We start from the raw sequence: 24,073 nt of genomic DNA, 5'->3' as shown, positions 1-24,073 counted from the left end.
ATCCAGCATAACTGCAGAGCTGCTTGAATCAAAGTGGTGTTTTGTTTAACTCAGTAGCATGAATTTGAGTTCACATGTAAACAATGTACATGGGACATTTCAACAATAATGTCAAATATCATTTGGCTGAGCACCTGCATTTCCAAATCCCTTCCTGGTTGTTCAAATACATTCAGCGCGACACTGGATTCTGTTGATCAACATAATTCTCAGATTAGACACAAGAGGACAAATTATCTTCTTGCGACACCAGACTCAAGGGCAGCTCCTGTCTTTTCTTGAGATTATAGTACGGGGTCACAGTGTAAAATGTTCAGCAATTGTGGATTACTGTTTCATGCCATGTTTTGATACGACTGTGAGGTGAACAGAAACAAACCAGCTGACTCTTAAAAACATAAATATGCATACTATATTGAGGTGTGCTGAACATGTAGGTTTATAGTATGATTAAAAAAAGCTACATAGGCTATAAACTGTTTAAGAGTAGGTAGGGAGTGCGTTGGTGTTTTCTACTAAATCTGTCACAGTGCTAAATGCTGGTGAGAGCACTCCCAAACGACTGCCACGCGAGACTAAATGATTCCTCAGAATAAAAGCAACACTCCAGGTATGTTTTTGATGAGCGAATCACATCATAATATTATATAAGGCCAAAACACTTTACATAATAACCTCCCTTTAAAAATGTTGTACTGATAATCTTGAACCAAGCTGTTTTCTGTGGGTGATTGTCTATATCTGTCAGGGGGTAATTAACTTTTTATAATGTTCAAGAAATAGGCAGATCAGCTTTATAACTATTAGCAACACATGATTACCTACAAATGAATTGAAACACGTTACAAATCAAATTCTCATTTACTCGCAACTGAAGTGGGCAGGATGGATTCATGATTTTATGTTGCTTACAACATGGAATTGTGAACAAACTATTTAAATTTAGCAGATGTAACCAAGACACATGAAACCACAAAAGGTTTTGTCAATCTGTCATTCAACACTGGTAAGCCTTTGTGAACTGTAGCCTCAATTTCCTGTACTTAGCTGACAGAAGTATGTGGTATGTTTTCCCAAGTTCAAACCAGTATGACCATTCTCCTTTGGCTTCAACAAGACATTTTTGTCCACCACTCCTTTTCAGACTATTCTCCTTAAACCCAAAGTTTACAGATAGTTGAGTGTGAAAATTTCAGCAAGTTTAGATGTTTTTATAAGTACTTATAAATACTAAGATCAGCCTGTGTGGAACCAGCAATCATTCGCATTCAAGGTCATCTAAATGCCCTTTCTTCTGAGCCGATGCTCAGTTTGAACTTTAGCAAGCCGTCTTCACTACATCTTAATACCAACATCCATTAATTAAATTGTTGCCATGAGATTGATTGATTTTCTATGTATTTTCACCAGCGATAGGTGTATTGAACAACGTGGTCAAATCCTTCTTGTTCGTAGGTTCAAAAGTTCATGATTGTCATGATTGTCATGATTGCACGCACCAAAGGAATGATGACCAAAACCACGTGGGTTTCAGTGGAACAGAGTAGCTGTTTGAGCATAGTTTTTAAACGCCCCATGTGCCTGTAAATGCCATGAGATCAAAAGGGAAAGGCAAGTTTGTTCTGCCTGCATGTGTGTGGTTGCAGAAGTGAGTAGAGCAGCAGCAGCAGTAGCACAAGAGAACAGTTACCTCAAAACCGAACAGGAAGCTTCCATGTTAGAAAGTGAAAAACTCAGTAGAGTAGTGTAAGTCAATGAACCTTTTCATTTCTATTTGATTTTGAGTGTCTACCTATAAGCTATAAGCTACAAGCTTTTTCAGACTCTAGTTTTAAAACAGATTTCCAGAGTGCTTTCTTTGAGATCAGCTAAAATCAACTTACAGTCACAATAACAACAGAGACAATGCTAAAACAAAAAATAAGCTGTTACTGTAAAATGTCACCTTACATGCTTAGTAAAGTAATTCCTGTAAATATTTGGTAACTGCTGTAAGATGTTAGTTTAAATATATAAATAGCATCATTTATATACATTTCTAGTATAGATGTACTTTTCATAAAATAACCTGACTTAAAAATAGAGTAAGCAAAGTTGTCCAACGGTGGAAAACGTCTCCACACCTCCAGACCATCGGTGAGGAGAGTGGAGGGGCGAGGACGGCGCTGGTGAGCTTTTGTGGGAGGAAGCGTTACTTGTACTTTCCATCTGTGTGTGTGTGTGTCTGTGGGTGCGGAAACCTTGCACTGCAAGAGGTTTGAATGAATGCAAATGAAGTGGTGGTCTTTAAAATGGCTCCAGGCACAGGCTTCATATCACATCACATCAATCTGTCCTGGAGAGAACACCATGACGAGTATCCCCATCATCTCGCTTGTATTGGTAGCCGTGATGGTGCCGACAGCCTCAGCACAAGGTAAGCGAAATACAGACTTCAAGCAAGTTTCATTGCTTTCAACCTGTATTTAGTATATTTTTAATGATTTATGGCAATCGTCGTTTACTCTTATCTGTTTTTGCCTTTCTTAAGGTGGCATCTCAACCTGCTGTATGAAATTCAGCGGCACAAAAGTTCATCGAGAAATGCTGAGGAGCTACTACCAAGAAGATAAATCATCATGCAGTCTACAAGCAGTTGTGTAAGTCAGAAAAATCTACTCTTGGGTTGGATTATTTTACATATGTTTTGTTTTTTGCTTTTTTTCAGTGATATTCATTATTATTTCTACTACACATATCTTTATGGATGGAGGGTTTATGTCTTCTGATTCTTATATGGTCTCTGTTTTTTTCTCCCCCAACAGATTCACAACAGTCATGGGTAAAAGAATCTGTGCCAGCCCCTTCAATATGTGGACAAAAACTAGCATGGCCTTTCTGGACGGCAAGAACTTTGGACAAAGACAGTCGGGCTTAAACAAGCAGCCCAACAGAACGGGACGTCACTGACACTGATGATCCTATTGAGACACAAGCGCTCGATCTATCATCTTAAGCTGTTTGAGTTTAATCAAATTTAAACTTTAGAACATACCTCAGTCTTATAAAATTACAACTCTGTTGCATGTGACTTTTGTTTGAGTTTATTTAATATTTTTAAAACTAATGTAAACATGTAAATAAATATTATTTTTCTAACTGACTCAAGCTTGTTATAATATCAAAAAGTATAACTAGTGATCTTAAGATTCAAATCTGAATAAAACTGGTGCCTACTCTTTCTCAGCACCCACTCTTCATCTTTTCTTGTCTTTATTGTTACTCAGCTATCTCATACCTCAACGTGTTAAGTAATTACACTGATGTGAGATAAGAGCAGGAGCAGTAGCTCAGATTTTTGAGTCAGGGAAGAGATTTTCTGATAGCTATCAGAACTTAATGGTGGTGGATGAACTGCTTTCACTAAAGCAGAAAATAAAGTGCTTGAAGTCAGAGCTTCAGAAGGCATTTGAGATAATGGCACTTAGGTAAGGTGAGCAAGTTTGAAAAACAACTGTTCATCAAAGTAAAAGTTTGGCTTATATTGCAAAAATCATTTTATGTTGTTGAATTTCTTAGATAATTTTGCCTGTATGAGGAAGGGAACACTTGAAAATATGGAGTTAATTTAGGAAGTATATTTCATCCATTTAAGCTTTTAATATGAAGTCCAACATGTCGTCAATAAATTTAAAAAATTACTGTTACTAAAGTGGCATTTAGGTCATAGTCACTGAATTATGTTACTGAAACTGTCATCTATTTAACATCTATTTGTGTGGAGGAGGTGGGTTTAATAGACCTATTTCTCTAGAAAACAAGCTGGAAAGGAAACAAGCTGAAACCTAGGATAAACACTCACATGTGACTTTTTTTCAGTAATAATTAGTGGCTGTTATAACATAACTCGCCTTACAGGAATGCATAATGATGGAGTCGGCAGAAGTAACAGAAATACAAAAAGCCCCTCTTAATTGAGTGTTGCCTGTGTTGTGTGCATTGTACGCACAGTAAAACATAGAAATGCTTTGTAAGTGGTCTATGATGCTAAAGTTAGATTATGAGTCACAGCTGGTTTTTGGCGGTTGAAGTTACATGCCCTTCGTTGCATTTAGGCACTGAGTGTTGCATGGTTTCTACCCATCTCACCATAAACCCACACAAACATGCCCAGTAGTCAAATAGCTGATGGTGACACAAACACAGGTGGCTAATTCATTAATACGATGTGATGCCAGATGCAGTTTTGATTCAATAAAATCAGTCAGGCAGCTAAGATGCCATCTTGAGGTAGTCTTTTTAGAGCAAAATGGTGCTGGCACATGTATACATCCACCTTCTCCACACTGCATGCTTTTTAAGGAGGAAAAGAAAAGACTCTACCACACCTCCAACCACCTGACAGTTTCCAATTTGGAGCTAACTACAATTCTAGCTCCTTGTTTATTGAATCTAGATCAAGTTTGACGTTCTGTAGTTCATTATCTAAAGTTTTTGAGCAGATTGGTGTGAACTTTATTGTTCTACACTGCACAGATGACTTTTAAAACACATTTTGACAGTTTATGGATTTACAAAGAATTACTTAGAACAACGTGTAACAACAGACTATTAAATCAGTCTCTTAGACCTTTACTTAAAGTTTAGAAATATTTAAAAATTAGTAAAAATTAGAAAGTATCACAGAGACCGAATTTAAACACCTATTGCTTATCTTTGGAGGGTTGTGAGGGGTGCTGGTGACTATCACTATGGGTCAGCAGACCAGAGGTGGGGTACACCCTGCACAGGTTGCTAGCCAGTCGCATGGCAACACAGAGACAAACAGGACAAACAGCCATGCATACACACACTCACTCCTAAGGAGTATTTAGAGGGCAATTGAGGTGTTTTTGGACCTCTAGTCCAAAAATGTCATGTTTTTCAACCAATGCCCATTCTTTGTAAAATAGTCTGGATTCTGTCAGGCTGGATGGAGATCCTCAGTGACCCTCAGATTCCAAGTATTGAATCAAATTCCAAATTTGATTTAGAGGTCAACTTTAAATATGCTTCTATTTAAAAAAAAATCCACTATAGACCACATATTTTTTATTTCCCTTAAGCCATCTTTCCTTCAACTTTGACCAGCTCCCCTGTCCTTGCTGAAGAAAGGACCCTCACAGTAAAATACTGCCCCCAAGAGGCAGGTGCTGTGTTTGTGGCGATGAGCAGTGTTTTCCACCACACTCAGGGAACCTTCCTGTGCATCTTGTTGTGTTCCCTACATGGCTTGTGGCAAACAGCAGATGGGACTTATTGCAGTTTCTTCTTGCCACTCGTCCATAAAATTATATTTTCTTTCTTTGTGACATTGAAAGCAAATTTCTTGCACTGGCTTTTATTCCAAGAGACAGAATCAAAGTGTGTGTAAAATAGCCACGCATATTTATTTATTTATTTTTATTTAAAAGACAGAACCTTCATCAAAGCAAATTCCTCTACATAATTAAAGTTTGTGGTTGTCATGTAACAAAACTGCAGTTGACCAGGCAATGCTATTTTGAGATGTGTTGCTATGACAGTTTGTATTTTATTGTAATTATTTTTATTGAAAAATGATTGATCTAAGAAATAGCTTAGGAAATTAAAATAATGAGTTATTTTAATTTACTTATGTTCTCATTGATGCTCAAAGTAATATATAAGTAAGTCATTGCATCAGAAAACTGTGAACACTGAGAATAATTCTGAAACTTTTTCACTTACACAAACGTATGCAACCACAAACCATGTGACAGAACAACAACTGCGGTGTGTACTCACTTAGCCATTCTATTTAAAAACTTAAGTAAACAATATTTTTGAAGGCCATTGGACTTAGCATTATGACTGCAAAGTCCAGTCATAATGCTGTGGACCAACTTAATAGGGTTAGGGCTTTGGAAAATTAGAGGTTCGATTTAGGATTAGCCTTACAAAATCCTAATATGGGTAGCAATACACACTTTTATATGTGTGTATTTTTATAAAACGTCTGTCTGCTTGTGACAATTATGTAAGTAAGAGGGACTTTTTATTCAATAGCATCTCTTGTAAACCAAACACTTAAAAAAAACTAAAAACCTTTCAAGTAAAACTAGTATACTGTCTCAGTATACTCTTTAATATTTGCACAAACTGTATGTTTGCACCTTATTCTACCACCAACTCCAAAAAGGAAAATGGAAATGTAATCTTGAACATCCACCCTTCTATAAACAAATTCCGGTGGCATGAAAACAAGCACCAATCATTCTTTCTCTATTAAAAACAACTTTTTTTTCTTTCTGCATATGCCGGGATTCAACAATAAGTTGTTGCTAGAGGACAAGATCAATGTTTAACCTTATTTGGAGGATCAAGGACTTTCGCTTATGGAAGGAACTGAAAGAAAAACTGCGTAGGCGACGACCAAATGGCCATGAGAATGTTTACGATAACTGGTACGTCAGGAGATGGACTGGAATAAATCTCATTTTCTTGTTTTGGTATAAACTGATAGGAGTCATGTAAAACTGTAAGACACTGCTAAGTCATGTTAATATCACTTTGTTTATGTAGCAGTGAAATAAAAATGCATCAATGTTTGATTGCAAATCTATGTTTAGTTATTGTATTATCACTATTTTGGTCCCATTATTAGATTTTTGGACTCAATCTTGGACAAATGTCAAGAGCAATTATTCGGCTATAATCTACAATAGTGTTGCAAACTGTTTTTCCACATCATACATGTACCTCATACCAAAGTCTCATGAGAATATTTGAAAAACATGTTTACTAGAGAAAAGATTTATAGTTTTAAGGTTTTGTTGTTGTTTTTTTCACTAATAACAACCACAAGCATTTATTATTTGCCCATTCTTTTTGCAAAAGAGATCAATCTGACAGATGGACAGTTTGTCTAACCACAGATTCCCCATTGGAGTATCGTCTGGATTTTGACTGGACCATTCTAATTTTCCTTTGATCTAAATCGTTATATTTTATCCCTTGCTTTATTTATAGAAGGGCTGTCCTGCTTGAAGGTGAACCTCTACCCTACTTTGGCAGCTTTTAATGGGGTTTATTCCTGTTGTAACCTCAATATGCCTCCATCAGTCTTCCCATACACTGGAATAATAAGTGTGTTGGATAATGGATGGATGGATATGTGCTGTTCTCTAACAAAGTTTTGAGGCCTTAATCTCAGAGGTTTGAACATGTATATCTACACTGACAATACATTAAAGTCTCTAGTTAAAGTGTGAAATTTTTTTTACAAAAGTGTAAGGTATACCTCTCAAATAGTATTTTAAATATCTCAACAGTATTTGTCATTAGTGTTAAATTATTTTGGGGGAAACGGAAAGTGGTGGGAGGAGGACCTGGCTGTAAAGCTTTGACAAGAGGTGGCTTCATGCTTCCTCTTTCCAACAATATATTTGTGGTGCAAAAACTTTCAATTGCATACTATATGGATACAATTAAGCTGAGTTGGTCAACTTAAACAGTGCTCAAGTCCTCGAACATCTTTACTCTCCATGATGAGTCTCACCATCCTGTTCTTACTGGTAACTTTGATGTTACCAACTTTTTCAGCTCAAGGTAAGATCAACATTTCCATCTTAAATAAAAATAACTCAGATTTTAATTTTGTTTAATATAAAATTCCTCTATTTCAATTTTCCAGGAGGCACCTCTAAATGCTGTCTGAAAATCGACAAAGCTAAGGTTCATCGAACATTCCTGAGGAGTCACTACGAGAAAAATGATCCAAAATTATGTTCTGTACCTTCAGTGGTGTAAGTTAAAAAATTACTGATCTTAGTTTGTCATACTTTTAACATTGCACTTTATTTAAACAAGTAAATAATACAAACATGTGCTGAATATTTTGTCTTTTACTTTTAAAAGATTTACCACAATGACAGGGAAAAAACTCTGTGCTGACCCCAGCAAGATATGGACAAAGACCAGCATGGCCTATTTGGATGGAAAGAACTGGCGGAAAAGACAAACTACTTTCAAAAAGAATCTGAAAAATTGATCATACTAATCCCACTATTGAAACAATAATGGTATCCCATTTAATTCCCTGCTGTTTTAGTTTAACTACCCATCAGCTTTGCAGTGTGCCACATTTTGGTAAAATTGTATAGTCTATTGCAGTGCATTTGACTTTTGACAAGTTTTGTTGCCAATGAAAATTGATACTTTAACTGAGAAATGATCATGGATTAAACCTAAGGACAGTCCCAGTGTAATGGTTGCAGTTCCCTAATCATGATGCACAAAGCTACAATCGCTTTTGCGTCACCTAATGTTGATACTGTTACGTGTTTAATTTATGTAATATCACAAGCTCTCACACTCGTGGGACATAAGAGTGAGAAAACCTCAACTAATTGAAAACTAAAAAGTATACCCTAATAGCACCATTTTTTAAATGTAAAACATTGTGCTATTTTTTGTATTAAAAAAATAGCACCCAATTTATCTCAAATTCCAAACCCAACTCATCAGCGGTCTGGCAATACGATGAATTTTTGCCCACAACAATGACCATTGCTTTCCACTTCCCCTCACAGGACGGTTTGACACTTTAGACTATGGGCTAACCAGATGGAGGCTTGCAGTCAGTGTATTTCCATTGGTGTTCTAACACTATGATGTGTGAAGTTCTAAAGAAAGAAAAAAAAAAAGGTTTGCTCTCAGTAGGCTGAGAGAGAAAGTACAGCTGTGTGTCAGTGTGGTGCAGTTGGGGGATGTTTAAGGGGCTGAGAATGGAGAGCATTTGAGGTTGTTGCAATGTTTGCTAAAACCAAACTGTAATGGGTTTTTCCCACCCCCTGTATAAATTATAAGCCCACCCTTTTATTATGTGTATGATGGAGAATCTGAATGCAAAAGGTGAATTACCTCATGAGTTATAAATAAATATCATTTTAATTAAGTTGTGTTTGCTATTTATTTGCAATAAAATCTATTGCTATAGTACTCAACAAAGCTTGCTGTATACAGAAATGATCCATGTTCTTGTATGATTAGCAATTGAAAGATCTTACCAAGATTTTAAGTTCTTTTTTACTTTAGTGGTGGCTATGTACTGTGGGGAGAAAGATAATGACAAAAAAAACATTTTTAAATCAATATTCACTTAGGTAATTTAAATGGCTTGTAACACTCCTTATACTGTCCATATATTTAGAACTTGTTTTTTGGAGTAGTCCTATCTCTCCTTCCCCAGGACACTTGTAGGAAAATCAGCTGAGAAAATGTTCCAGAAAACACCACAAAACGTCTGACCATCGGCTGGATTCAAACCCATCAAAGGTAATGGCTGGTGGTTGGAAGAGGAGCGGGCTAAAGTGGGCAGTTATGAGTAGGTTTTTCACTGAAGAGATGTGATATGTTATCTTTCTCAGAAATTGTTTTGCCATCTGCTTTCTTACTTTAATGTTATTTTCAATGGTTGTTTGCAACAACATGTCTGCTAACTTCCTGTGTGCCATTGTGGAAAACCCATGGACAAGGGTGTTAAACCAGGATAACCTATCTGTGGGAACCAGAGTTAAAGAGATGAGATGAAAAGACATCGGTCATTTAACAGTCTTAATCGTTGATTGATAAATTCTAGAGAATTCTAAAGAATATTTTTAATATTCTAAAGGATACTAAAAAAGTACAGATAAAATAACAAATTCAGACATAAAGACACATCTTCAAATATTTTTTTTTCACAAGATAAAGCTTGTGAAATCCATCCTTACAGTCGATAATGTATATATGTTCCACCATAAAATAACTTAGATCTAATTTGCTTTGAGAGGTCCGCATGTGTACAGCGAAGTACACATGCGGACCTATGTTTACATTTACTTTGCTGTATCTTATTCATCCTACAAAGAGGTTCTATCAAAGAAAGTTCTAAAAACATCTTTTGTACTGGTAGATGCTGCTTGTATTCTTAATGTTGACATCCTTATGATTCTCTCAACACTGGCATCCATTATTGTTTAGTTGAAATGCTTGAGCAAGGACAAACAACAAGAACATTAGAACAGATTACATAGCACAGTTTTCATTTATTATTCCACCTCAATACTCTATTATATGTTATAATAATTCTTTCATCAAACACAGGTTAGTCTTGCAAAACATTTGTTGGGTAAAATGAGAAAATGATGCAAAGGATGTGATACGCATCTCTTTGCAAGACCAGGGCAACTTAGATTCAGTGGCAGCTTGAATAGATAAGAAGCCATGTAAAGATTAAACTGACTGAGATAACACTCTGGTACGCTTAGCTCTGTAGGTTATTCTAGTTTTACACACTGTGGTTTGACGTTAAAATGGTAAACTGTGGCTCTGTACCCCTGAGAAGCAGAAGTAAAAGTTATGTCTCATAAAGAGTCTTTACAGCGATGATCTCAGTGCTCAGTAGACTTACAATACCAGAGATGATTTTTAAAAATTATATAAAGTCCTGATGAAAAAAACCAAACAATATTTAGCATAAATATTGGGTTAACATTAAATTGCACTGAATTTGTAGTTACATGAGACTGACCTACTAATAAAGAGGAACATCCTGCACTTAACATTAGCTTGTTCCGCTGACATAGTTGTTGCTTCTTTTGCAGTTGTCACTCTTGGCTTTATTAGCTATTGGTTTCCTTTTGTGCATCTTTATTTCCATCCACATATAGACACAGAGTACTACTGAGTCAAATAAAAATGTTTGCTTCCAACAGAAAGGTGCTTTATGGTGTCACAGGGGGATCTAATATGCCTCAAACTATTAGGAAAGTTCAACCTTTTCCATCTCTGTTCAAATATAAATTTTAAGGGATTAGGGATCTATAGCGGTTTTACCCTTGGAAATCTTCCATATAATCCAACTTTGTCCAATATCTGTAATGTTTAGACTATGAACACTAACCTTAGCAAAGTCTAAACCAGCAGTGCATTAAGTTCTGTTCTGCAGTCTTTTGTGACTTTCTGGATTAGTCACCAATTGGAGCACCTTGAAAAAATTTGGTAGACCACTCTCATCCTCACCTTTAGTATGTCATCTCCATTTCCATATATCGGCTCTTAGAATGGTTAACCAGAGTACGGTACTTAGAAATCAGTTTGTAACCCTTTGTGGATGGACAGGCGTCAATGATTTTGATTCCTATAAGTTCTTATAGGAGATGTTTAACATTGGGTTTGATGTTTTACTATTTAATAATTAGCCTGTTGTGAGACAAGTTATATTGAATTGATTTGTTGAATCTATTTCAGGTTATCTATCTAAAAAGTGTGATCAATTAACGTTAATTAATGATTTTAAAAAGAGGCAGTCATGCATAGGACCAGGTGGGTTTGAATAGTTGTTTCCCCTTAGTAAATCTAATCATGGATTTTGTTGTCATAACTTCCCTGTGTCCTGCATCTACTGCTCATAGCCTCTTCCATACCTGCTGATTAGTTCATTGATCTCACCTGTGCCTCTACTCTTTCTGCTCCTGCTGGCTGCTGATTGATGATGGCTCTCACCTGTGCTACTGCCACCAACATAAGCCCATGCTCTGCACTCGGTCAGTCCTGAGATCATCAGGTCCTCCTGAAGCAGAAAAAGCAGTTGCAGAAAAATAAGTGGAGAGAAAGTGAGCTCTTTTGACTCCTTAAAATGTTTTATTGTTTAAGTTAACGTATTACTACAAATAATGTAGGATAAGTTTTACTAATACAAAACATATATAAAATTAATGGTACAAGTGTTAAATTTTAAAGTACAGAAACTGTTTATTTGTACGGGTTGTTTGTTGAACTTGTTTAATGGGAGATTTTGCTTTCCGCCTTTAAATTAACTGAAATGCATAGTATTTTTGTTCTGGTTTTTTTCTTTTTGGCTGTCACCTCACATGCACAGCAAAATGACTCTGCTCTTGTTTTTTCCCCTCTCTTTCTCACCCCCTACTCTCACCAGCTCTGGTATTTCTTGCCTCCCCTCCCCTTCCTGCTCCTTGCAGACACACTACCACAGTTCAAATGCAGCTTCACCAAATAAAATAGTGGGGAAAATAAACATTTTTCCTCATAACCAACACATCACTGCAGACCACCACACTACAATCATCATGTTTATCAGTATGCTCTTCCTTTTCTGAAATATTGCTAGCTTTACACAGGATATAGCAGGATACACACATCCAACAAAGAATATTTTCCCAAAAATAAACTAAAGCAGGGGTCTCAAACTCCAGTCCTCGACGGCCGCTGTCCTGCAGTATTTAGATGTGCCACAAGTACAAAACGCTGGAATGAAATGACTTCATCACCTCCTCCTTGTGTAGATCAGTTCTCCCAGCCTTGCTAATGACCTAATTATTCTATTCAGGTGTGGTGCAGCAGAGGCACATCTAAAAGTTGCAGGACAGCGGCCCTTGAGGACTGGAGTTTGAGACCCCTGAACTAAAGAGAGGCAAGCGTTTACTTGTGATCTTCTGGATTGGTTACCACAGGGGAATTTTGGTAGGACGCCCTCTCCTGGGAAGGTTCAGTACTGTTCCATGTCTTCTCCATTTATGGATAATGGCTCTCATGGAGTTTAAAAGAAGTCCCAAAGTATTTCTGGAGGGATAGTTGTCACTGACCTCATCTGTTCTTAACCATTTTTATAAACATTGGGATGATGTGCTGCTATTTGAGATCCTTTAGCCAACATAAGGTTATCAGGTATGTGAAATGCAAGTAATGTTTTGAAACTATAAGTCTGGCAGTTGCTAATACAACAGAGATTAGCATTCTAAAATATGTCCCAATTTGATTAAATTAACTTCTGATATAAAATAGGGCAACAATATCTTCAATATCTTCACGTAGGGCCAAGTTGGTTTGAATACCTTTTCTTCCTGAAATATAGTGGGTTATATTTGATATAAAAATTTATTTGATGATCTGAAAGATTTACTTGGGGGGTGGAGGGAAGTAAAAACAAGACATCTAGAAGGTGGCAAACACTTTTTCACAAATGAGAAAATTGTTTTGGAAGATGGAATCTAAATGCAGATTTTATGAAAGTGGAATGCCTGCTATGAAAGAGGCTATGCTATGATTAGCCTGTCAACTAAAGCATGAAAATATGTGAAAAATGAGCTACACTTGAAATTGGGTCAAATCAAAATAAGCAAGTGAGAATTAAACAGACATAACTTAGGAAAGCCAAGTCCGCATAAACTGCATAACATAATATAAACTCTAACTAGCAAATGTTGTGGCCTGTATAGGTTTTTTTCTAACTATGCAGTGAATGTAGTGAAATATGGATAGAATTTCATTTAGTTCTAACTCATGTGAACTGAACTGAGCATGTTTGAGTGAACTTGCACAACATTGATTTCTCCTGAATGAATATCTTTCTACTTCACATCATGTTCAGTCGAAGTGCAGCGTTTGAATGACCTATTTGCCCAGCTGCTGTATGAGTCAGAGATATTTCTTTCCACAAGTTGTCTGAAACCAAAAGTTGAATGTAAGATAACAAATGGCATTTTGATTCAGCTGGAACATTGCTTTGTACTGTAATGTAGTGATAGGCAGAAATGTATTTAGACATTGAAATGATTTTATTTTCCCTTTAAAATTCTGAATATAGAATTAAACTATGTTTTTCATGTTCTTTTGTCTAGATATTTAGACCATTTTTACTGTTGCAGAATTTTGTCTGAGCTGGTTTCCTTCATACACATGCAAACACAACGAGATACAATCCAAAACACAGGAACCAGTGATTAAGCTTCCAGGTAAATAATGTTGAGAACATTGAATTAGTTTCCAGAAAGACTATTCATCATCAGTAATATTACGTTTAACATTTTGTCAAAAAGGGATTTAATTTTAAGATAGATTTCTAAGAAGACCTACATTTGTGTTTGACACAAGCATTTATTAAATAAAATCGAAGAGTTCTTAATTCTTGAATGTTTTGAAGCTATATAGTGTGCCTTCACAATTTCTTATTTTGTAGCATTGAAGCAGAGATCTATACTCAGCTAGAAATGGGAGAATAAGTTCATTATATGGCTACATGTTGAATTTGTACAAAAGCGAGAGTTGTGTCCGTATTCTCAGCACAATGTTGGGCCTGTTCTGCAGGGCGTGTTGGACTCTGCCAGGGATTTCCTTTGTCACCAATCCTGTTTGTGGACAGGATCTCAGGACCTTGGACCGCTGTGTGTAGTCTGTCTCTCTCTCTCCCTGTGGTCCTAATTCTTTGATTGTGTGGACAGTCCTGCTCCTGTCCTCTCCAAGCTCATCAGCACATCGAGTCTTCTGCATAAAAGGAACTGGAAGAGTTCGGCTCATGCTGGCTGCTATGTTTCTAGTGAGAAACCATAGCTCGTTTTCGGTTCTTGTTGAGTAATGCTCAGAGCTCTGTTTCTGTTCCTTGTTTCAATAACCAAGGCTCAATATGCTCTCCTGCCTCCACTGGCACAGTTCTTACCCCTTTCTCCGAGCAATACTACCACCAGTTGTGGTTTTTCAAATGGGTGACATGGTTTTCTGCCCAGGAGTCAGACCACAATACAAATGAAAGGTCATATATTTGCCCCTCCCCAAAACAAAAAAATAACATAGGCACTTCTGTCTGGTGTGCCCAATATTATTGTATTGCAATACATTTTAAAAAGGGGAAAAAAACAGGGGAAAAAGACAATTTTCTACTCATATTAATACAACATGTTCCTCTAAAACTTGCTTGCATATTGTCAGGTTGTACTTACAACAGCTCCAAAACAAGTTTTTAAAAGCGCCACCTCTGCTCTACATGTTGAGTGTTGCCTATTAGCTAGGCAGGTTTTCTGAAATGTTTTGTTTAATTCTTAGAAGAGAGGAAACAGCCACTCTAATACTATTCTTCTAAATCAGACCCCCAGAAGCACATGCAGGTTTGTACACATTTGCTCAACTCAGCACGCAGGATGTGGTAATTGGTGTGGTAGCATAAGTCCACCATCTCAAAAATAAACTCCCCTGAAAGACAAAATATAATAATTCAAAATATAGAGTATATTGATGATACACTCTTAAAACAGCCAAGCTACACATAATTTTAATGGTAGAATTTGAGCCAACTATCTGTCTTAATGCATGATCTTAAACTTTAATCAGCAACCACAAGGTTTGATTTTGTGGTATTTTGTTTGCGTCACAGTAAACAGGAAAACAGACGTTGCGATGCAACTGGTAGGATGGTAATAAGCATCCTACCAGTTAGCAAGATAAAGCGCTGCCAAAAAACAACAGCGTTGCCCTACTTACATCTATATGTAGTACATTAAATCAGCAACCTGCACCCAGAAAAGATAAAAAAAAAACATGACAATGCATTTGAGTTCTTACTCTAAGTACAGAAGACCACTATATGCCAAATTAGACATAAAACAGCCATAGTTTGTGTGTCCATAAAATATACAGATGGCTGTCCTATTCGTGACATGAATGTTTGTTGATGTGTTGTAGGCAGAGTTTTTGTGCAATACTGAATTTCTCAAGAAAGATCTTGGGTTTGTGGGTTAAGCAAGTTTCCTGAGTACATCACGCATGCTGACAATACCTGTTGTTTTCTGACTGATCCCAGCTGCTGATAGTAGCTGGTGACCCTGAAAAGTCTGCTCTGACTTAAATGTTGTGTCTTGAGCCAAGTCATGATGATGAATTGTCTATTGCCGTTTGCATAGCAAAAGGCTTGCAGGACAGAATAAATTTTACTTTCTAAGACTAACGTTTGACCAAATCTAAAATAACAAGCTACCGTTGGATCCCTGGTGGAACTAGAGGCACGGGATCTCATAATATTGAATTTTCGCAATATCTCATGATTTTATTATTTTTCTAGGCAGCATGATAATCACTGTCATTCTTGTCTTAAAGTAGGAACCATTTCATAGTACATGAGCGACACAGTGAGCTGAGCATCAGGACGTGATCCATTCACGTCCTGATTTTCACAACACGAGTTGCAAGATTAATGGGGGTCTGTCGGCCGATGTTGGAACTTGGCCCTTGTAATTGTCCTAAATTCCCCCCCCCATACAGTGTTCCTGGCTGTAAGTCACCAAGATCCAATTAGGCATGTATGAGTCCTGTTCATGTCATCTAAGGTTTAGTTTCTGCTGTGTGTTAAATCTTGGGAAATCCTCTGTATTTTCCTAAGCTCTGGCCTCATAGCTCACTACGTATGAACATCACTGTCTATCTAATAGGATGACTTGTTTGGATTAAAATTTGGTTGTACAGTGGTTTGTTGACTACTTTTTAATTGTGTTGGTTTTTAAAACGATGTTGTCTTTTTAATATAACAGTCAAACTGTTCTAATCCCGAAAGGCTCTGTGTTGTTACCTTTTTTCCGTTATTATATCCAGATGGATTTCACTTTGCAGTAATGTCTTGTACTGACAGAATAAACACACATTTGTTCAATAAATTATTTATTTGCACACCAGATTAATAGCTAACAGTAATACATTATCAGCACTACCAAGCTTTATTAGGATATATTGCAGATTTACCATATATGGTTTTGATTATTGTGCTTCTTTCATCATTGAAGGAATGACTTGCAACCCAAACACTTGGACGCCAAGTGGGAATTGAATAAGAGGTTTTATAACATATCAAATACTGAAGAGACAAATGTTTTGTGCTCAACATTATTTGTTTATTTTCGAATTTAATTTGAAGTGGCATTGTTTTCAGTGTTTTCTGATTATCAAATAATTACTATATGCATCTGAGTAGCAAGAGCCTGGACCAATCATCCAATTATTCAGTTAGGCTCATGATTTGAACAGGCTGAAAAGCACTGCATTAAAATATTAAATATCCAAATAAATAGAATAGAATAGACTGGTAAAAGACACTTTGATTACATCATGGTTTTACTCCTTGATTACTCCTCTAGCCTTGCTTTATTTGCTATCGTTTTCAGGTTTGTGTGCTGTTGTGATGGTTCTCCACAACTTCATGGATGCCGATGGTGTAGTCCCACTGTTTTGGACATTTTGTTATTGGCTGAAGTGTTGAATTGTTGTCTTTGCCTCCAACTTCCGGATAATATACTTTGCCCACTTGCTGTTGGGGTCGGCACAAATTATCCTTCCACCCACTGTCCGAAACCTGCAAATGTTTGTAAGCATAAATGACACTGGAATTCAGTTTAACCTTATTTGATCATATATACATATCGAAATCTTCTAACTTTTGGGATGACCGGGAGATCACATAAAACATTCTGTATTCACTAAAATGTGTAAAAGGTTAAAAACAAACCATTTCACAAACACTATAAATACATATCTGAACAATGATTAATTTGGACACATGAAGAGAGATGTTACTATGACATCAGATGTACCTGAGATGTTCAAGAGAGTGAAAAAGCATAGATTACTTACACAACTAGATTAAAGGGACAGACAGGTTCCTTCTGAATGGTGTATTCCTTAATCTTAGTACGAGGGATATTCATACTGGACACCGAAACACATGGACAGTCATTTATAGATTCACTGTCTACAAAGATAACACACAGAGGCAAATTATTTAAGTATTAACACACTCAGACCACTCAATCAATGACATTTTGATATTTCCTTGTACTTACTTGCTTGGACCAAGTTCATCCATGCAGCAAAAAAAAAAAGAGCACTTAAAATCAATCTGAATTGCATCTTCAGAGTCAAACCTCGCCTTCAGTTGGCAAGTATCAAGCGTATCGATCACTCTGAGATCGAAGGATCACATTAAATTCATTTTTGAGCCCTTCTTCTGTGTTATTATAAGCCCCTCTCTCCTCCCTCAACCTTATCCGGTCCCCATAGAAGTCTGTCACCGTGGTTACAGAGCGGGGAGAGGAAATAGTGAGGGTTTTTTTTTTACCTCTCAAAAGTGAAAGATGACAATCAGTCCATTAACCACACAACCAGTGAGAGTGAAACAAACACAAGACTAAACATTCCTACTCCTGAATACAGAGAGAGTCATCATTTTCCACCACACTTACCGAGAAGACCCCCGTCCACTTTAATAAATCATATGCAAAATGTCAGGTTTAAACACCTATTGAGACAGGTTAAACAAACACAAGAAAGAGACAACAAGAGAGTTAGATTCTTTTGTACTCACGAGGAGAACAGCCAGAGATGTTTTCAGTCACACATCTCTTCCGTTCTGAAAACATATGTGTCTGTTCTCCCTTTTTATTGCTGTTAGGATCCCTGTTACAGAGAGAGTCTCAAAGGGGTGGGGAAAACACTTCAATCACATAATTGCAACGCAAATGCTAGTCACTAACAAAACACATGGTATCTACACACTAGATTATTCTGTTCCAGACACAGCATACCACAGAGCAAGTTGTACGTCTTCGTGTCAACAGTTTTATAACTAACAGGTCAAGGATGCAGAGTTTTCTGCTGAACGATAACCCTGTTGAAAACAGTTTCTCTGCTCTTCTTCAGAGAGGCCTTCTGAGAAAGGAATCAAAGTAATTCAACAACACAGAAACTTTCTTTATGCTAAGATGAAACAAATAAAGGCATATAAGACAAGAACATTATAAAGGCGCATGAAACAACAAATATATGATAATAATATATACAATTTACCTAACACAAACCATGCAGTCCATGCAGTCATCTTCTTCAATCAAGACAAAAATGTAAAACCCAATAAATAAATACATACATTTGGCCATTTCCTCCTGTCAATACTATGGAAAGTTTCTGGGGTGTTGAGTAATTTTACTCAGAAAATCTAAAAGGTTTTCTACCCATTATCACAACTGATCTATTTACAAAGCTATGGTAGATTTGTTAATTTCAAAATTGATTGGTTATGTAGGATGCAGTTCCATATTGATAACACGTAATCATCACTTTAGACAGTCATCTTCTTGTTTTTTTACACTCATCAGGAAAGTAACCTTATGAATCAGCATTTTATTCCACATTGATGTGCTACTGATTAACTTTTTTAATCTCGGAAAAATTTAGCTGCTATGCACCACTTTAAAGAATCTGTTTTTCATTTTCAAATAGTTGGCATTTATCTGGCAGTTGTGGGTGGCTTAGTTGATTACACGTTAGGTGCTTTTGAAAAACCATTTGGGATCAGTTATCTGAGGAATTACACAAACTCCTTATCTCCATTTAATAAAGTTTGCGTAGTCAGAAAGTTTTAAATCATCATTACCTGCAGTGCTAATTTCTGCAATTAAAGTGCTTGTGAAAATACTTTATGGTGCAATGCAAGAAAATCCCAGAAAGAGACTAAAGACGTCTTAAGGAACTCCTTGTGGAAACAGAAACCACCTCATCTCTGACATGAGGATTAGAGTAAAATGCGTTTACATAGTTTTTTTTTGTTTGTTTGTTTGTTTGTAAATGAGTGCTGATACGTTTTTTTATTCCTCAGATTTGTCATTATAAAACCTGATCTCTTTAAAAAAGAATAATTTATCTGTTTTAATCAAAGGCACAGCTGCTAAGATATAAAAACCTCCAGAAAGAAATGGAAATATGTTGAATTACTTACAATTACTAATTATTTACAATGCAAAAGTGAAAACAGGATGACAATGTGTGGAAAATAGCAACATTTTATCTTATTAAAGATAAATCATAGTAACATCAGAGTTAAAAAGCTTAGGGACAGGGATCACTGCAGATTGTCTCAGAGGCTTGATTTAGCACATATGGGCTTTCCAGGCCCTATTGTCAATAGTAGAATTTAACATTAATACTTTACTTTTGTAAAGTAATAAAAGTACTACTTTACTTTTGCTTAGCTGTTTTGTAATTACTCTATATTTGCAAGAAATTTGTTGAATTTTTATGTTTGTCTGAATGGCTAGCTGACCCATTGAGGAAATTTTGTCATGTGTAGCAACCTCACCGTCCAGGTCTACCATACATTTATTCCTTTTCATTTCCTCTCACCATCACTTCCTCTTTTTCATCAGCCCTTTCTATACAACTAATCTGTTTTGTTTCTTTTCACATTACATTTTAGTTCCATTCATGCCTTCTTATTCTCCTGTATAACCCACATTGCATTAAACTTTTTAAACATGCCTCTTTATGAGGTAAATGCATAATCAGTTGATCTTGGTTTGTCTACCACTTAAACTATGGTCCTAATCCATGCACTAGCTCATGCTCTCTCCTCTAATCAAACCAGTGAACTCACATTGTTGTCATGGTCTCTATGAACATGACAATATAAAACAACTAACTAGAAGAACGCAGTTACCAAAAAAAATAATGATTGTGAGGATTAACTGTTTTAGCTTCATTATGTTTTAGCATATAATATTTCTTTTTTTTTCTGACCAGTGCTGTTTGAAGTTTTTTTCCGTCTTATTTCTTAACTGTTCATGCAATCTGCATTTCCGACGTTGGCATTTAACTACACCGGTACTGCTGTCTGTCTTATCAGCTGTATGTCTGAGCTGGCTTCCTGCCTGCTTATACAAGGGCACTGACACAGAATCTGATGCACAAAAATCAGCAATTAAACTCATTGTGTTCATAAGCAATTCTAACAAATAATGAGGAACTGAGGTCCTATTAAGATTTTAAATTTATTCACAGCAAAAACACATTTGTTGAATTATGATTTTAATTTTAAGTAAGAATACTTATAGCTTATTTGCATTACATACAAATTATAAATAGTCATTCATCTTTACATGCACACAGTAGAGAAATCAAGTATAACTTTAAGATTATTTAATTGTGCTATTAAAGCTTTGATCCACAGGAGGAGTTACAAGACAATCTTTTGGCGTTGAATAAATGAGGAATAAAAATTACAAACAAGAAAAGAAATAGAAATATCAAACACACATATATTGCAACTCTTCATTCTGAATTTACTTTATGTGTTCATGAGGTGCAATGCATTGAAAGCCACTGTATTTAAATATTGCATGCCACACGTCTTTGAAGTAACTTTGCTGACAGCAGCCACTTAGATTTCTATGTACATCTTCTCTGCCAGTTCTTCATTTCCTTGTTTTGTCATTTCCTTAGTGTTAAATGTCTTTGTGTTGATGCTCTTCTTATTGTCGAGGACGTTGCTAGAATATGGTGGAGTGCTGATCTGGAACCAGAAGTGGTGTTTGGTGCTGATGTTGGATTTGGAGTGGATTTTGCAGATATTGGGTTTAAAGTTGTTGATGATGGTGCTTTTGAAGAGGTTGATGTTTTGGTTGATGATGCTGATGTTAGTTCTGATGTTGGTTCTGATCCGGATAATGTTGCTGGACCTGATGGTGTTGCTGATGGTGTTGATGGTGGTTCTGATCCTAGTTCTGTTGATGGTGCTGATGGCACTGTTGCTGGTTCTGATGCTGGTGAAGTTGCTGGTGTTGATGGTGGTTCTGATTCTGGTGAAGCTGATGGTGTTGATGGTGATTCTGATTCCAGTGCTGATGCTGGTGCTGATGTTGGATTTGATGCTGGTGACATTGATGACATTGATGGTACTAATGCTGATCTTGGTGCTGTTGTTTGTTCTGATTCTGGTGAAGTTGCTGGTGTTGATGGTGGTTCTGATTCTGGTGAAGTTGCTGGTGTTGATGGTGGTTCTGATTCTGGTGCTATTGATGGTGTTGATAGTGGCTCTGATTCCAGTACTAATGCTGGTGCTGATGCTGGTGCTGTTGTTTGTTCTGATCTTGGTGACGTTGATTGTGCTGATGGTGGTTCTGATGCTGGTGCTATTGTTTGTTCTGATCTTGGTGACGTTGATTGTGTTGATGGTGGTTCTGATTCTGGTGCTATTGATGGTGTTGAGGGTGGCTCTGATTCCAGTACTAATGCTGGTGCTGATGCTGGTGCTGTTGTTTGTTCTGATCTTGGTGACATTGATGGTACTAATGCTGGTGCAGATGGTAGCTCTGATCCTGGTGCTAATGCTGGTGTTTCTGTTTGTTCTGATCCTTGTGCTGATGATGGGGCTGATGGTGATTCTGATCCTGATGATGAGTCTTTTGATATTTTTTGATTCTGTCTTTTCTTCAGCTGCAGAATAACACGGTTTGCCCAGTCATCTTTGGGGTTGGAGCAAATGGTCTTTCTGCTCACTGTCTGAAACCTGAAAATGATTTTTAGTTAAAATCATTATTATTCAGTTGTATCATTGTTTCTCATGATTAATGCAAGGTTACTCTGATAATAATAGATCTTTTAGCCTGATTTGCAAATTTTTTGTTACTGCAATGAATGTGAGATTAAATAAAAAGTACTGTAGTGCATCAAGAACCAAAGGAAGGTAAAAATAAATCTCCTACACACCAGAAATAAAAATTTGAGAAAGGAGTGATTTGCACAAATGAACAGAGCTGTTGCAATGAGATCAGATGTAACTGACAGTGAAGAACAGTGAAAAAATATAGACTACTCACACAATTGCACTAAAGAGACAGTTGCCGTCCTCCTGAATGGTGTATTCCTTAATTTTAGAAAGATGGACTCTCCTGTTGGAGACCGTGGTACAAGGACAGTCGACTAAAAATGTAAACCACAGAGACGTATTGTAAGTATCAATATTCAAACCACATAATCAATTACTTTTAGATATCTTTTGTACTCACTTGCTCGGACCATGCTCATCCGTGTTGTGAAACATAAAAGAGAGGTTAAAATCAAGCTGAACTGCATCCTCAGGATAAATCTTTGCCCTTAAATGTGTAGCTGTCGAGTCTTTCGACTCAGTTTATCAGTAAACAATCTCCCCGCCGAAATGTATACAAGGGCAGATAATCCAATAAGTCTTGTTCAAACGACAGACACGTGGTGTTCGTCTTTCAAGCAGCAGCGTGCTTTCACTCTTCTGAAACTTTGAGTTTTGATGTCGGCTCTTCTTATACGACAAGCCCCTCTCCCTCCTACGTAAATGTTTTGTTTCCCCCACGATCAGAAAGAATTGCTGCAGCAGCCGCACGGCGGGGGAGAGGAAACAGCGAGTTCACCTTGATGTGAATCATTCCATTTACCACCGTCCTGCCCACACTGCACTAAATTTGAGCCTAAACATGTCTATATATACACACATTATACACACAAATTATCATAATTTTCCACCACACTCACTCTGAAAATTTTGATTTGCTTCATATTTTTAATTCACACACTTTTTGAATCATTCTGTTTCCCTTATGCACAAAACCATCTAGCCTTTATTTACTCCATGTCACATTTTTTTTAGGTCTTTTTCTTTTACATTCTTTTACTAAAAATGTACATTCTACCTTCTCACCAGGCAAAGAGAGCTCACCTGAACTCATACAGTAGACTTTCTCAGTTAATAAAGTACCGGTACATGTGTTCATGTAATTTAAGTCTGTCAGTCAAAATACAATTGACCCAGATATGGGTTGTTCGATCAGTTCTTTGTCAGGGTTTTTGCAAACTATACTACATCAAAATAGAAGGTTCTCTTACACTGTGTTTTATGATGTAAGCAGTTTACAAAATTATATCCAAATGTTATGAAATATTATTCCAACAAAAAGTTTTTTATGTTTGTTTTCCCTTTATAAAAAGTGAGAATCTCTGGAGTTTTTTTGTTTTTCTGTTGTCACCCATCATTTTGGCCCCTTCCACTCATCCTCCTTGACCCTGCTGTGTAGTCATTTAGCTAAATTGTTTGACTTGAACAATTTTTGGTATACTTATTGTCAACTGGAGTACACTCTACATAAAACCATGACCTACAAAACTCCCTTTCTGAAGCTAAGTCAACATGGAGATGAAAGCGCAAAATTTGCGAAACGATAAGAAAAATTTTGTGTCCTGAAACACAGGATGCAGCATCGCATTTGTCGTCTCATATGTAAACACCGAAACATAAAGCTGCCGTTTTAACATTTTTCCGGGGCCCATTAAAATTTTTTTAACATCTTTGTCACAGTCTGTTCATTTGCATGTACCTTACAAAAAATATGGTTCTAATTGATACATTAGGTCATCTTCTCTTTTTTATGATTAAACAAGTGAGCTCACATTGTTGTTGTCATGGTCCTTTTGTGAA

At 36.6% G+C, this 24,073-nt stretch overlaps 2 protein-coding genes and 1 long non-coding RNA gene across 3 annotated transcripts; 1 reads left to right on the top strand and 2 right to left on the bottom strand.

Annotated features, from left to right (window-relative positions):
* Positions 1–2,239: 2,239 nt before the first annotated feature.
* LOC106700468 (C-C motif chemokine 2-like) lies at positions 2,240–3,216 on the top strand. The gene is made up of 3 exons (XM_014475973.2): positions 2,240–2,416; positions 2,531–2,639; positions 2,805–3,216. The coding sequence occupies exons 1-3, from the start codon at positions 2,266–2,268 to the stop codon at positions 2,947–2,949; spliced, it is 405 nt and encodes a 134-aa protein (XP_014331459.2). The 5' UTR covers positions 2,240–2,265; the 3' UTR covers positions 2,950–3,216.
* Positions 3,217–16,459: 13,243 nt separating this feature from the next.
* LOC111608965 lies at positions 16,460–18,151 on the bottom strand. Its single transcript, XR_002752930.1, has 3 exons — positions 17,640–18,151; positions 17,431–17,548; positions 16,460–17,152 (listed from the first exon to the last, which is right to left on the bottom strand). It is a non-coding gene; the product is annotated as an uncharacterized LOC111608965 (long non-coding RNA).
* A 2,565-nt stretch (positions 18,152–20,716) lies between these two features.
* LOC111608824 (flocculation protein FLO11-like) lies at positions 20,717–23,274 on the bottom strand. The gene is made up of 3 exons (XM_023335048.1): positions 22,635–23,274; positions 22,446–22,548; positions 20,717–22,135 (listed from the first exon to the last, which is right to left on the bottom strand). The coding sequence occupies exons 1-3, from the start codon at positions 22,699–22,701 to the stop codon at positions 21,058–21,060; spliced, it is 1,248 nt and encodes a 415-aa protein (XP_023190816.1). The 5' UTR covers positions 22,702–23,274; the 3' UTR covers positions 20,717–21,057.
* Positions 23,275–24,073: the final 799 nt, after the last annotated feature.

Source organism: Xiphophorus maculatus, chromosome 6 (genome assembly GCF_002775205.1).
Source record: "Xiphophorus maculatus strain JP 163 A chromosome 6, X_maculatus-5.0-male, whole genome shotgun sequence".
In the NCBI taxonomy this organism is placed as follows: domain Eukaryota; kingdom Metazoa; phylum Chordata; class Actinopteri; order Cyprinodontiformes; family Poeciliidae; genus Xiphophorus; species Xiphophorus maculatus.
Note: the sequence above shows the minus strand (reverse complement) of the source record. Positions and strands in the feature narration are given on the sequence as shown.